The 14193-nt window shown below is 31.5% G+C and overlaps 1 protein-coding gene across 1 annotated transcript; it reads right to left on the reverse strand.

The window, feature by feature from the left end:
- Positions 1-3580: 3580 nt before the first annotated feature.
- Positions 3581-10911, reverse strand: LOC130453263 (uncharacterized). The gene is made up of 3 exons (XM_056792900.1): positions 10790-10911; positions 6158-6289; positions 3581-3933 (listed from the first exon to the last, which is right to left on the reverse strand). The coding sequence occupies exons 1-3, from the start codon at positions 10848-10850 to the stop codon at positions 3587-3589; spliced, it is 540 nt and encodes a 179-aa protein (XP_056648878.1). The 5' UTR covers positions 10851-10911; the 3' UTR covers positions 3581-3586.
- Positions 10912-14193: the final 3282 nt, after the last annotated feature.

Consider the following 14193-nt stretch of genomic DNA (forward strand, 5'->3'; position numbering starts at 1 on the left):
TTTTGAACAATATAGAGAATCAACCATCTTTAAGTATGAAATCCCTCAGTCACAGATTGAATACAAATAGGCACTGTCTGAAGAGTTGCGAATGAATAGTTATTGCATTCTTATAAATTCACAAAGGTACAAGTTGTTTTATCACGAGATTTTACGCCTCCTATGGAATTTTCTAATTGGTATCTTCAACAACATAGGAATAATGATAAATTTTCTAAATTAATATTATTTATCGATGAGGCAATGTTTACAAGAGAAGGCATGTTTAATTCCCGAAACAGTCAAGTTAGGGCGGATGAAATATGCTACTTTTACCCATGCATATCAGCAAAAGTTTTCAGTAAATTTATGTGCTAAAAAAGTAGACGATTTGACACATTACCAGAAATTCCGGAAAAAGTTCCTCTTTATACCCGATATGATATTTCAGCATGATGAAACTTCTGTACATTTTTCAGCAAATGTACGACTTAATTTAAAAGCCCCTTATGGACAGAGCTGGATAGGTCGAGGTGGGCCAATTGGTTGATCAGCTAGGTCTCCGGATCTTACTCCTCTTGATTTTTTTTCTGTGGGGGCATATGAAGTCTCTCGTCTATCAGAGTCCGGTATAAAATGAGGAAGATCTTGTTGGTAGTACACAGCAGAAATAGAAGAAATGTCTAATACCCCTAATGTTTTCCGCAACGTGCGCTTACCAATGTTACGAAGAGTCGGGGCTTGTGTAAACGAAGGAGGTGGACAATTTGAGCAGTTGCTTCAATTTATTGTGTTGTAACTATTTTGCGTTTAAGATTTGTTAATTAAATGTTATATTCTTATTCTGCATGACTTATTTGTAAAATTATCATCTGAATGGCTTCCGTGTTAATTAAGAATATCTGGAAAACCGTTTTAGCGTAGTAAAAGATAACATTTTTTTCAAAGAAAACGTGTAGTTTAACGAACAAATATCATTTTGTACGACACTATTAACCTACCAATGTAAGTTGATTCGGAATAAATTTTTGCAGTTTTCTAAATATGTTATTATCAAAAATTAAAAAGAAATAACATTTTATCCAGTGACAAAGAATTTAGGGGGGAAAAGGCTTCTTAACCCCTGCTGCATGCCTCTGGAATAACTAGAAATCATCTTTTCATGTTAGAACAAGTAGTTTACCAACTTGATGATCGTCAAAAAGTTTGAATAACAATCGATTACACCATTTGAAATTTATCTACAAAAAAGTTTATTTTTAAAACTTTAAAACCCTATATCTTGGACAGGATTTGAGGACATAATTTCCCTATCCCGATAGACATAATTTGACCCAAGGTATTTCCCATAGAGCGATGACAGTATTCATCAAAATACACAAGATGCATTCCACTAAGCTCTCACGACGGCCATGTTGACGACCATGGTATTTCCCGTTCTACCTAATACAGAGCGTTATAATCTTAAACCAAAGTGGAATGGATGATGACTGTTTTGAACGTTGGGGTAAATAATAACAAATTGCAAAACAGAAACAATTAAGCCAAAACTTTAAGTGAAAGAATTTTAGTGAACTATCTATTTTAATTTAATATGATTATTAGTGTGATTTAATTCACACACCAATTTTTTACTCGATATAATAATTTTATACTCTAAATAATAATAAATTCTATATTCCATGCAAATGTAAATGATGAATAAGTTCGAGTAAAATCTGTAGTAGAAATATATTCTAATGATCTACAACTTGAATTATTTTGCGAATTACAACAATTCATCCCTATTATCAAACTTCAATCCGAATTGAACAATAATACAAATAATATATTAGTACCATTGAAAATGCAATGTTTATATAGCCTACCGATTGCTGGTGATGATACCTATAGCGAATTGTGAAACAGAAAGGTCGTTCTCAGTTTCAAAGAGAAAAACCAATGGACATCGCTCTACAATGTTAGATGAGCGATTCTCATCATTAACAAGGCTGTACATTGAAAATGATCTATTACAGAATTTGAATTTTCATGAGATAATTGAATATTTTGCCACAACTAAATCGAGGAAGAAGTTAATTTCATAAAAATTTTATATATTTTTACTTATAATTTATATTTAATTTGAAACTAATATATTACATTTAAAAGAGTTGAGGCTGATTTTGATTTCCTTAATTAGTCTCAGGGTCGATTGTATCTCCAGGTTCCACTACTTCTTAATCCGACGCTGTGTATTTCTGTAGATGTGCCAAAACGGAGGAAATTTTGGGCATTATCAGGAATTCAATTATAGTTCTTCCAAATTTAATTGCAGATTATAAAAACCCTTGCCAATAATATTTTGTTTGATCTACCAAAGACGTAGATACCTCATTTTATAAATTTATTATTATATATCTTATGTGAGAAAGTATTCGTTAAAAGGCAATCGACTCATTAAAAATTGGACGGCATTATACGCCGAAAAAACTTGACGCACTGTTGCTAAATTGGTATCTACAATTGTATTCTAGATGATTAAGTATATTTTGCTTTATTACTTCTAATGTCGCAACTCTTCTCCTTATATAAACTATGAATTGTCATACGTATAAAATCTTAGTAGCTTTGTCAACTGATTTCGGTTTTTCCTTACATGTTTTTCGCTTCTGTGAATGATCCACAGCAACCCTTTTCATGATTACTCGATAAATGGAAAATTTATTTACTCTAGTTAATTCAGCAATTCTTTTTTAAACATTCGAATATATTTAAAGTAACTTGCTGTATTTGTATATCTAAAATATTTATTATAAAATTCATGTGTGCAATTTCATTGTCTTCATTCGCCCATGGTTTGAGGAAATATATGAATTAAATAATACTCACCAAGCCACGCCAAATTCATTTACATTTACGATTCGATGTTTTCATTGATAATTTGTTAGATTTTGCTGAATATTATATGGGGAGTGCCTTGCATATTTATGAAATATTGTTTGTCCTTGCATAACTGTCTTCTGCAATTGATATTGGAAGAACTATAACCAAAATGTGATGCCATTGGCCGACTGACTTCAAAAGACATGAATTGGCGTTAATCAACATCAATAGATATACTAAGACATCGATCAACATCAAATGACAATAGATGTCAATTGACTTTAATGGACGTCAATTTATGTCATTTGAGATCATTTTTAGTTTCATAAACCAATTATTATGAGAACTGTGAAGAATTAATGAGGGTAAAATAATAAAATTAATGAAATTATTATTATTTTTCATGGAAACTTTTTTAAATGTTTGATGATAAAACATATGCGAGAAAATAACTCAAATTTGATCATTTTCTGAATAAGAAATAACTTCATTTTTGCATAAAACCTTCAACAAATATGACACTGATAATTCCATTGTTGATTCACATTATCATATCCTAGCTTGAAGTCAAACAGAATGGAGAAGGGTTTCTGGATTCTAGAAGTTGGTGGTATATATATAAAACAGAAAATTTCAATTTTGCTGCGTTTCCTTTTATAGATGAGTACTGTTTGGGGGATTAGTAGTACTTATTTGTGTTATTAAAAAAATATTGAACAAAAATCTTTTATTTTGGTATTATTTAATCAGCGAAGAGTTTATCAGCATTTAACATTATACTCATGATACAAATAATTAATGGTAAAATTTGACTCTGCAATCCTGCTGCACTCCCTTTGGTATATATAGTATTGTTCTTTGGAATAGTTGTATTTGTAGTATTATGGATTGGTGATATGGTAGTCATATTATAAATTGTACTGTTAGTATTATTAACTGGAACAGTTGTTGTAGGAATAGTAGCATTAGTTCCATTTAAGCTGAATGTATGATTGTTACACAAATCTGAAGTACATTCAAGACATTGTGTGCCTTCTGTTTGTTGATCACAGATTGTATTGTTTGTAGCGCATTTTCTTGTTATTGTATCTGTAAAAATAATAATGTCATAAGTTCTCTGAATTCCAATGATTTGTTCCTAGACAATACCATTTAGAAGAATCATCCAAAAATAAATATTTCAATCATATAGGGTAAAGATAAGGCTCTACAGTTTAACAGTAAAATTTTTCTAGATAATGATGATAATATTACAGTTTTCCTTTTCAAGTAATAATTAATGCGTTTGCAATTATAATGTGAAAAGAAGAAACTATAACATCTACCTAAATTAAGATTCATATACACTCAACAGCAAAAAATACCAGACACTTCATATTTTTCCTATAAAAAGCTAATTTTCAGCAATATGTTTGTTTTTGTGGGTATTCTAGTTATTACAGAGAATGTAGGGTCTAAGTCCATTGAACTAATTCCTCCAGGATTAGTAAACAATTAGATAAAACTCAGATTTGATTTATTTATCTTGAAGTTGATTCACCTGTAGGACCTATTCTAAACTGTAAGTAGTTTTTCGGACATCTAAACATCTTTATTAACCAAGCTTTTTCTGTGATTAATAGACATGTTTTGTTTGGGTATAGCTTTGGGTATCGAAGTCTACCATTCACGTAGACGATCGATTTATTACGCTGTCGCTATTTTACACCTCCTGAGGTTCGGAAAAGACTTGAAGTGGAGATACAGTGCGGCGAAGACAGAGGGAGCATGAAATCTCCTAGAAAGGTATCGAAGAGAAAGGCGATTATTTACCGATCAGTATTTCCATTAGAGTCTGGAGCTATGGGGAACTGTTTTATTCACGGTCTCGATTTGGTCTATACCACTCAGACGATCGAGACAGAGTGTGGATTTATAATGGGACCGATTTGCTCAATGTACCATTCGTACCGAATTACGGCCTTTTGAAAGGAGATCAATTATAGTTTGGAGTGGAATTGCTTTTCACGCCGTACTGAACTGATTTTCATATATAAAGGGGCTGTGACTGCTCGGAGGTGCATCGAGGAAGTCCTCCTAGAGTCTGTGATCCTATTTGCTCCATTTACCGCCAGAGTTGTTACCAAATACTTGGAGCAAGTGGGAGTCACAGTTCTGGACTAGCTTACACGATCTCCTGACATGAATCCCATTATTTAGGGAGGCGTGTTAGATGTCGTCATACTCCTAGTGAATTAAATCAGCTCTAAATTGCTCTTCGAGAAGAATGTGATGGTGAAGTATGTCCAGAATTTAATTTCTTCCATTCTTAACAGGGTTACAGCCCTTCGCCGTAGCAGTGAGAGTTATATCCGCTATTAGAATTACATAAATTGTTAGAGAACCTAATAAAAATGAAGAGAATGTTTTTTCTAAATGTGTTAACTTATAATTTTTTTATTATTTTGTATTATTTGTAAATAATCAATATATATTATTCACTTTTCGCAGATTTTGTTTGAATAACCTATAAATTAACCAATTCTTAGCATAAATTAGAAAGATTAATATATTTAACAAAATTATAAGACCAAGTATAAGTGTCCGTTTTTTTTGCTGTTCAGTTTTGTTCAAAACAGTATAATAGATTTTCAAAGGTATAAAAGAAGACAAACAGACATCAAATTTTTTGTTTTCAATATTCATAAATTTAAATGTAGGTAAAATATCATTGAAAATGTGTATTTTGAACTCGAAATTTGTTCTGAATGATTTCAAAGATAGTAGAAAGGATTCGGTACTGAAGGGATTGATAAGTATCATCAATTTTTTTTTCAATATTCATAAATTTAAATGTAGGTAAAATGTCATTGAAAATGAGCATTTTGAACTCGAAATTTGTTCTGAATGATTTCAATGTTAGTAGAAAGGATTCGGCACTGAAGAGATTGATAAGTATCGTCAATTTTTTTTTTCAATATTCATAAATGTAAATGTAGGTAAAATATCATTTAAAATGAGCATTTTGTACTCGAAATTTGTTCTGAATGATTTCAAAGTTAGTAGAAAGGATTCGGTACTGAAGAGACTGATAAATATTGTCATCCATATGAAGAATAACATACTGATCTTAAGATGCAGTCAGATAATTTCATATAACTTCAAATAATCAATCATATTTCAACTTGGTCACATATTTGATGGTGAATTGCAGGTTGTACAAAAGCAAAACGTTTTGCATTGCTGTCGATGTTGAGCGTTGTGTTAACTGGTGGTTACGAGGCTTAAGTGATTGATAGTTGATAGTTATGCTAAAAAATAAAAATTTACGTACCAAATGATAGTATTGACACACAGTGTGTGACGTTCTCCGCGCATGTTTCATTATCCGTATGAGAATCTATCATTTCGCAATTATTGGATGAGTTTGTTAAAGTTGCACAGGAATAGCACTCCAAAGAATAACCTAGAAATAAATAAGGAAGGTTAAAAAGTGTGTTCAAGGGGTTTTATAACAACTTATTATTTTGATTCTCAACAGCAATATAAAAATTATAGTAAATATCTATTATAGTCCATATTAATAATAACCACATGGGATGGATACTATATAATTATTAATTGATCTCCGTATATTTTTTTTTGTATTTTATTGTTGCAAATGAATATGAGAATTGAGTGTCGGCTCTTTCATTTGTTTTGAAACAAATGTACGGAAATATATAAGAATGTAGGAATAGTATTTTGATACACAAAAAAGGCAATATCAAAATATTGTGAAATATTAGTCTAATATAGGGGAGACCTGGGCTGGTTGTTACACTGATTGATTGTCACAAATTCTAGATCTGAGCAACGCTGCAAAATGTAAATGTGTCTTAACCTTAATTTTATTGGCGGTAGTTTATGTATTCAGTGCGAAAGTCGTCGTCTATGGCATATACACGCTCTCCCTCTTTCTTAAAGTGCCATCTTCGGATGAAGTTTGGCGACTATCGTGACTATTTGTATTCTATTCACAAATGCTCTAAGCAATTGGTTTGGTGTGCAGTTAAATCACTCGCAGCCATGATATTCTTCGTTGTCATATACCTTCTTTTCCTGCATAATCAATCTCTGGAATTCGTATCGTTATCCGTTCATTACATGACCGAAGTCAATAATTCTCTTTTTGTAACCATTTTGCGTCAAACTTCTTCATTTGCGATTCTATCTGTCCATGATATTCGTAGTCATCTTCTCAATATCCACATTTCAAGGGCTTCCAGTTTTTTCGTTATTGCTTTGTTTAATGAAATTGTCTCCATTCCGCACAAAAGAATCGGATATATGTGACATTTTATCATTCTCTTTTTCGATTCGTTATCCAAGTTTTAACACCGAAACAAGTTTTTCATTTTATAAAATGTAACGCGAGCAATTTCAATTCCTACTTTTATCTCTTCAGTGCTGTAATTTTTCGAATTAATCCAAGTCCCTAGATATTTGAATTTCTGTACTTTTTCAACGTTGTTATTTCCAATTTGTAGCTGTGCATTCTGATCTTGCATTTTCGAGATGTGCATGTATTTAGTTTTATTTAAATTCACGTGTAGCCCCTACTGCTCGCTGACTCTTGTTACTTTTTCTGCAATTCTTTGAATATCATCTATATTCTCCGCTATTAAGACAGTGTCGGCAGCATATTTTATGTTATTAACTGGGACTCTATTTACTCGAATCCCCGCTTTCTCTTCTGCTAGTGGTTTCTGGATATATATTAAAAAGTATTGGTTACGACCCTGTCTTACTTCACGTTTTATACGTTTTATACGCTCTTTCGAGAGAAAACAAAAAAGCGGCGAATTTCATGGTATTTAACACGTTTGCTGGCTCTGCAATTTTCACAATTTTATTAAATCGTATTATATTATTAAAAAATACTAATTTGAATACAAATTTGTTATCAAATAGATATTTGAAAAATAGTTTCACTAATTATTTCGTAGTGGACCTTTGTAAAAAATCTCTTCAAGAGAGTCAATTACGAGTTATTGGCAGAGAGCGTGTTAAAAAATTTGTGTTGTGGAAATATTTGTTAAGAGTGAACAATAACTTTCATATATATTTTACTGAGTGCTTAGTTAGCTTTGATTTAACGTAAGTTTCGAATTTGCATTTGTTGAAATAATCCTGTTATTAAGGGTAAAAAATAATGTGTGCAAATGGGGCCGGTTGTCTTAAATTGGCAGGGGCTTATCGTCACATGTGACAACCAACTCTGGTTAACAGCTTGTGCAACATTCTACAAAGAATATTGTTTTATGCTGATTTTTTTTCAGGCAAATATGGTTTGTAGCTTCAAAAGAAAGACACAGAAAGGTAACACACTACCTGATGTACTTCTAAAAGCTGTTCGATACGTCAAGTTAAATAGATATTCAATAAGAAAAGCAGCAACTGAATTTAATATAAATTATCGAGCAAGGTACTACCAAAAAATTCCAGAAGCTGAGTTCTTTGATGAACATTTGGTTACGCCTCCATTCCAGCTGGCTATATCAAAAATCATCCGGTTTTTACTTCCGATTATGAAAAACTAGTTAAATATATTCTCAAAGCGTCTGACATTTATTTTGGATTATTTCCCAATGCATTCCGCACACTAGCCTATGAATATGCTAACGTCAATGCTTTGAAAACGCCAAAAACATGGAGCCAAAATAAAATGACTGGGCTAGACTGGCCCAGCAGTTTCATAAAACGATATCCAGAACTATTCATTCGAAAACCAGAAGCAACAAACTTAGCAAGGGCCAGTAGATTTAACAGAGCGAATGTTAACGTCTTTTTCAATAATTTGGCCTTATTTATGGAGAGATACAAATTTATTATTAATGATATCTGGAACTTGGTTGAAATAGGCGTCACAACCGTCCAAGACCCGACCGAGTAGTTGCTATAAAAGGTTTCAAACAATAAAAATAAGATAGAAATTAGGTAATCCGAGACGATACGTTAATTGAGCATAAAATAAGAGACATATTGTATAACTTTATATATGATTAACAGAACAATAATAGTTATCATCAGGAGTAGCAAGATAATTCGTTCAATACATGTTGGTTTACTAACTGTATACCTAATTTGTTCATTGTACTTGATTCTGTTAAATAATTTCCATTCATTTGACTGGTTGTGGATAGCTTAGTTTCAGTTTCAAACCGTTCTTTGTCAGGTGTATACCGCATTTGTGTTAAAATATGAAAAAAGGTGAATCGGGTCAGACATTAGCTATAGAGTTGGGTGTTGGTAGATAACAGGAATAACTTCATACCACTCGTTTCTTCACTATACATATGTATACTATGTTTATATAAATAAACAAACTACATATATCTAACACGTTAGCGTAGTAGTTATGTTTTTTGGAATCTTATAACTTTATATATACTTAACTACATTTAAGTATAGCAATTATATTTTTTGTAGAAATCGTTTAAACCAATTTTTCAATATTGACTAAGGTAAGGTGAAAGTGAAAATTCTTCACTGAAATCGATTTACTTAGACATTCGGAATACACAATAATTTCCAATTTTCTTCCTAGGGTTTCTGCCTCCCTAGGAATCCCCTTAAATTTCTAAGGGAAGGGTACTCTTTTGGTTTGATATACACGACGCAGTAGCTAGGTTGATGATTGCTAAAGTTGGTTTTGTACTGAGTTAGTTGATTTTATCCCCCAATAACAATTAACCTTCCAGTTCCGAAGACTGTTGCTTTTCAAATTCATTCGTTAGTCAGTTTTTTCAATTGTTAGAATGAACGCCTATGAGTGAATTTAAGTGATAATCTATAGTTGTTCTATTTATTGGATGTATTGCGTCAAATAAAATGTGATATACCTAGAATTTGAATTCTTTATTAACTATAAACTATAAATCTTTTCATCTCTGTACACGTATGACCGAAGCGAGTTGTTGGCAAAGTTACAAAGTATTATTTGAAAAGCTTCAATCATCTACATAGAATACTTCTTCTTTTTCCTCTTTTTTCAAGACTTAGTCTTGTTGCTTCTACTATTCAGTGACTTGAGAAGTAAATGTCCAGCTATCGTGTCATCTGTCGGGAGGTCTCCTTGAATTTGGTTTTTCATCCTTTGCACATCGATATTCCATCATTCTATCGACGTGGTATCTCCAATATCGCCGTCTAGATCTTGGGAATCGTACTAAATCCTGAATTTTCAGATCTTCTCTTATAGTTCTGTTTCTGTTGTGTCAGCTCGAGTTTCCCCTGCATATGTATTGTAGAAAGATTGTTTTGTATGTGCTACTTTAATATCGGTGGTATATTTGTTTTCCTATATGAAGTCCCCCGATAGGTAGATTTTCTTGAAGCCTTATTTACTTGGGTTTGTACCTCTAGTTGTAAGTTTATGACGCTTGTGATCTCGACTCCTAAGTATGAATACACTAGTGAATGGGGTTGTTGTTCACAGTTAGTTTCCATCTTGTATGCTCTTTTGCTAATACTATTGATACCAATTAAAATAACACAACAGAATGAAACTACTTTATATAAAAAGTATCGGAGAATCAAAAAATTCTCCTATAATTACAATTCTGTTGGTGAAACAGAATATAGAGAGAAAAACATCCTTCTTTATACCTTTCGTAATCTTTGATAGGAGGCTGATACAGAATTTCACACTATTTTCATATGTTTGAATCCATTAAGTATGAACAAATATGGGAAAGTGCTGAAGCACACATAATTTTCATATTTTAACACTCTGTATATTAGTGTTTTGGTTTAAATCTTTATATTTTAGTTCTACCAATATCACTATGACTCTAACACATCTAAATAGAATTATTTGTTTGCTTCTTTTGGTGCTTAGACTTCACTTGTTATTGTTGTTATTTTCCAAATTTATTAAATATTTGATGACGAACTATTTTTATTCATATATTGTGTTACTTACTTTCAGTTATGTAAAAGAAAATCACCAAAGCAGTTGAAAATGCCCGAATTAATCTCTTCATCTTTGGCTTAATAATTTGTGTAGTACACTGATTTCCACTTAGGCGACAAATTGTTTGTAATTTAAATTAAGCAACTTGTTTAGATAAGGTATATATAGAGCATTTATGAATTAAGTAAACTGAATATAAAGATAAGAAAGTTTACAAGTTGTTAATTTAAGAAACAAATTGCATGCATCCTCAACTTTTCGGTATTTTAAAAATTATTATGACTCATTGTTTAGTTAATTTAAGCGTTCCAAATTTTGCAAGTCAAACAAACTAAATGTTTATCAAGCTTTATCAATCTAGATTATTAACTACGTAGTAATAGTAAGTTATATTATCCATAGATTACATGATAATTCTCATTATACGAGAGTTCTGCAAGTGATTTACAAGCTTAGTTGTTTTTTTATTTTTTTACCAATGTCCATATTTTCTCGTTGGATTTAAAGTCATAATTTGGGAGTCTTTAAGAAAAATATAAAAGTCTCTTTTGTATTTTCGAATGAAACATCTATGCAGTAAATTTCTACTGCACTTCTCTGAATGGTAACGAACCAAAGTGGCATGGGTCCTGGTGCCGGCCCTGTCCGGTTGAAGCAGAATTCTAAAATTCGGCGAAGACGCGGCACGTTTATATATACTTTGAATATACCCTATAATTCGTTTGATGTTAGTTTTTTTATATAAGTTTTTATTATAGCAGGCGATTTGAATACATTTTGAATAAATTCATTTTTAGGAAGGTCTATCTATTTTTTTGTTCTATTTCTTTATTTTCTAGAATTTTTGAGAACTACACCAGAATCGAAACAGTAGTCCATGGAATGGCGACATTCATCATCACCCAAAAAAGTGAAGTTTAAGCAAACAATTTCTGCCCGGAAAATCATGTGCACAGTTTTTTGGGACAGAAAAGGAGTATTGCTAGTGGAATTTCGGCCTCGTAATGAGACAATCTTATTGTAAGACATTGAATAATCTGCGTTGTGCAATCATGAACAAAATACGTGGCAAGTTGAGTAAGGGTATCGTTTTGCTGCATGACAATGCCTGTCCACATGTGGCGAATCGGACCAAAGATCTCATCAAATCTTTTCAATGGGAAACTCTAGATCATCCTTCCTACAGCCCTGATCTGGCGCCCTGCGACTACCATTTGTTCCTGCACTTGAAGAAATACCTGGGCAGTCAGCGTGCCACGTTATGACAAGTGCCTCAATATTCACGGAAATTATGTAGAAAAGTAAATTAAGGTAGAGGCTTTCATGTAAAAATAAAATTATTGCGATATCTTTGCTGTTTATTTTTGTAGTTAGTACCTACGTATTAAAAATTTTTCAGTTCTAGTTTGTAAGTTTTTATCACATTTTGTGAATTCTACAACGGAAAATGTTTTTCGTATCTTTATGTTCTTGATATATTCTCGCATTTTTGAAATAATAAATTAGAGAGCTACTTTAGTTCATCAAAATTTTTCTTCATTCCATTAAAAATAATGATTTTCTCTGTTTTGAAAGTTCCGTGGAGCTCTTGAAACCGCTTTATTTCCTATAAACTCTATAAAATCTTTGTCATCTTTGAATTCCAATTCTTGAAAAATCTCACCTATGTATATCCATTCTTACAACTATTAATATTTGTTCTTATTCAACTGAAATACCCTTTAAATACCAAATATACTTTGAATCCAGAAAATTAGTTTTATATATATTATTTATTTTTTATGTATGTTATGCAAACAAATTTTTGTTGAAAAAGAAATTCGAAAAAACTTCATGGGCTTCATTTCAAGTCATTTTAAAGACTTGGGATGAAAATATGTTCTTAGTACACTTATGTTCTTCTAATGTTTCTAAAATAATAAATTGGACTGTTCCTTACGATCGTCGTCGGTGATTTCCAATTCTTGAACATGTCTTTTATGTATATCTATTCTATAACTATAATTATTTGTTCTTAATTAACTAAAATTCCAGACACAAGTCACATTCACATACAGATACGAAACGCTGATATTAGGAGCAAAAATTTAAGCTTTTATAATAGTTACATCATAAACTACTTCCACATAATATTTTACGTTACAAATGAACTCTTTTTAAACTTGGTTCATGCAGCCAAAATTAAAATTATGCACTAAATTAAGAATGATTATCTACCCATCAATTTGGGTTTTTAAGTAACAAATGCACAAACGATGCTATATCCTCCATCCTAAATAATGTTTACTCCAGTCTAAACAGCCATTACTCCATTGCAAAAACTTTCTGCGATTTTTCTAATGCTTTCGATTATGTTAATAATAATATTTTAATCATCAAATTGCAGTACTACGGTTTCAGGGGAACTCCTATCGCATGGTTTAAGTCATACCTTACCAACAGAAGTCAGCTTGTAAGGGTTGATAAAACGATGTCATCTTGCAAGGTAATAGAATGTGGAGTACAAGGCTCTATTTTGTTTTTTCTGTTTATAAACGACATCGCATATCTAGACATCAGTGGTAAAATATGTCTATTTGCAGACGACACTAGTTTCTCTTGTAGCAGCCCTAATCTCACGGCAGTTCATAGGACCATATCCAGTGACCTAATCACCCTTAAATATTGGTGCGTTTCTAATCTTCCCTGTCTTAAAGTTTCTAAGACTAAAGTTTTATCATAAAAAAATACATTGCCGTCTTTTTTATTAAATTGTAGACAATTCTTTGAAATGGGAGTTACATATTGCCGCCTTAAATCGATATTATCTTTTTCCGCATTTCGCAATAATTTGAAGGGATATTTACTGGAAAGTCACTTCTACTCTGTAAACGACTTCTATTCTAATAATAATATTTAATTGTGGACTTGCTGCATACTGGTTTAATTTTGCTATGGACTAATTATTACATATTACTATTACCTATAATTTTGTTATTCATTATGGCTTTCTTCTGTATATTGAAATTTTATTTCATTTGTATCTTTATTTAGTTAATTTTATGTTTGCTTTTTAGTTTTTATAAGCTTTTGTCTACAAATTGTAACAATTTTTAAACAATATGTCTTGAAATAGGTGCAAAAGATGCGTACTTTTGAGGGAGGTATGAAGAACAAGGATTATTCATTTTCCGTAAACGCTTAAGTCACATGGTATAAGATTATTTGGGTACATTATCGTATCCGAAACTTTGTTTTGTATGCTAATTTTTATAATTTTCTGCAAGACAGATAAAAATTTGGACTTATTCTTGATTATTTCAAACTATTCCAATAATTTCATCATAAAAATGTCAATTATCAGTCATATTCATTTTAATTTTAATAGTCAAATTTATTCATGATCTTTCTTATTTACAATAACATTTGATAAT

Source organism: Diorhabda sublineata, chromosome 2, assembly GCF_026230105.1.
Source record: "Diorhabda sublineata isolate icDioSubl1.1 chromosome 2, icDioSubl1.1, whole genome shotgun sequence".
Classification (NCBI taxonomy): Eukaryota; Metazoa; Arthropoda; class Insecta; order Coleoptera; family Chrysomelidae; genus Diorhabda; species Diorhabda sublineata.

What these genes read in the sequence shown, in the direction of transcription:
- LOC130453263 (XM_056792900.1), bottom strand. Translation starts at nt 10,850, where the DNA reads ATGAAGAGATTAATTCGGGCATTTTCAACTGCTTTGGTGATTTTCTTT. An exon ending in TTTCTTTTACATAACTGAAA is followed by an intron (nt 6,290 to 10,789) that starts GTAAGTAACACA and finishes ATTTATTTCTAG; the next exon opens with GTTATTCTTTGGAGTGCTAT. An exon ending in TGTGTCAATACTATCATTTG is followed by an intron (nt 3,934 to 6,157) that starts GTACGTAAATTT and finishes TTATTTTTACAG; the next exon opens with ATACAATAACAAGAAAATGC.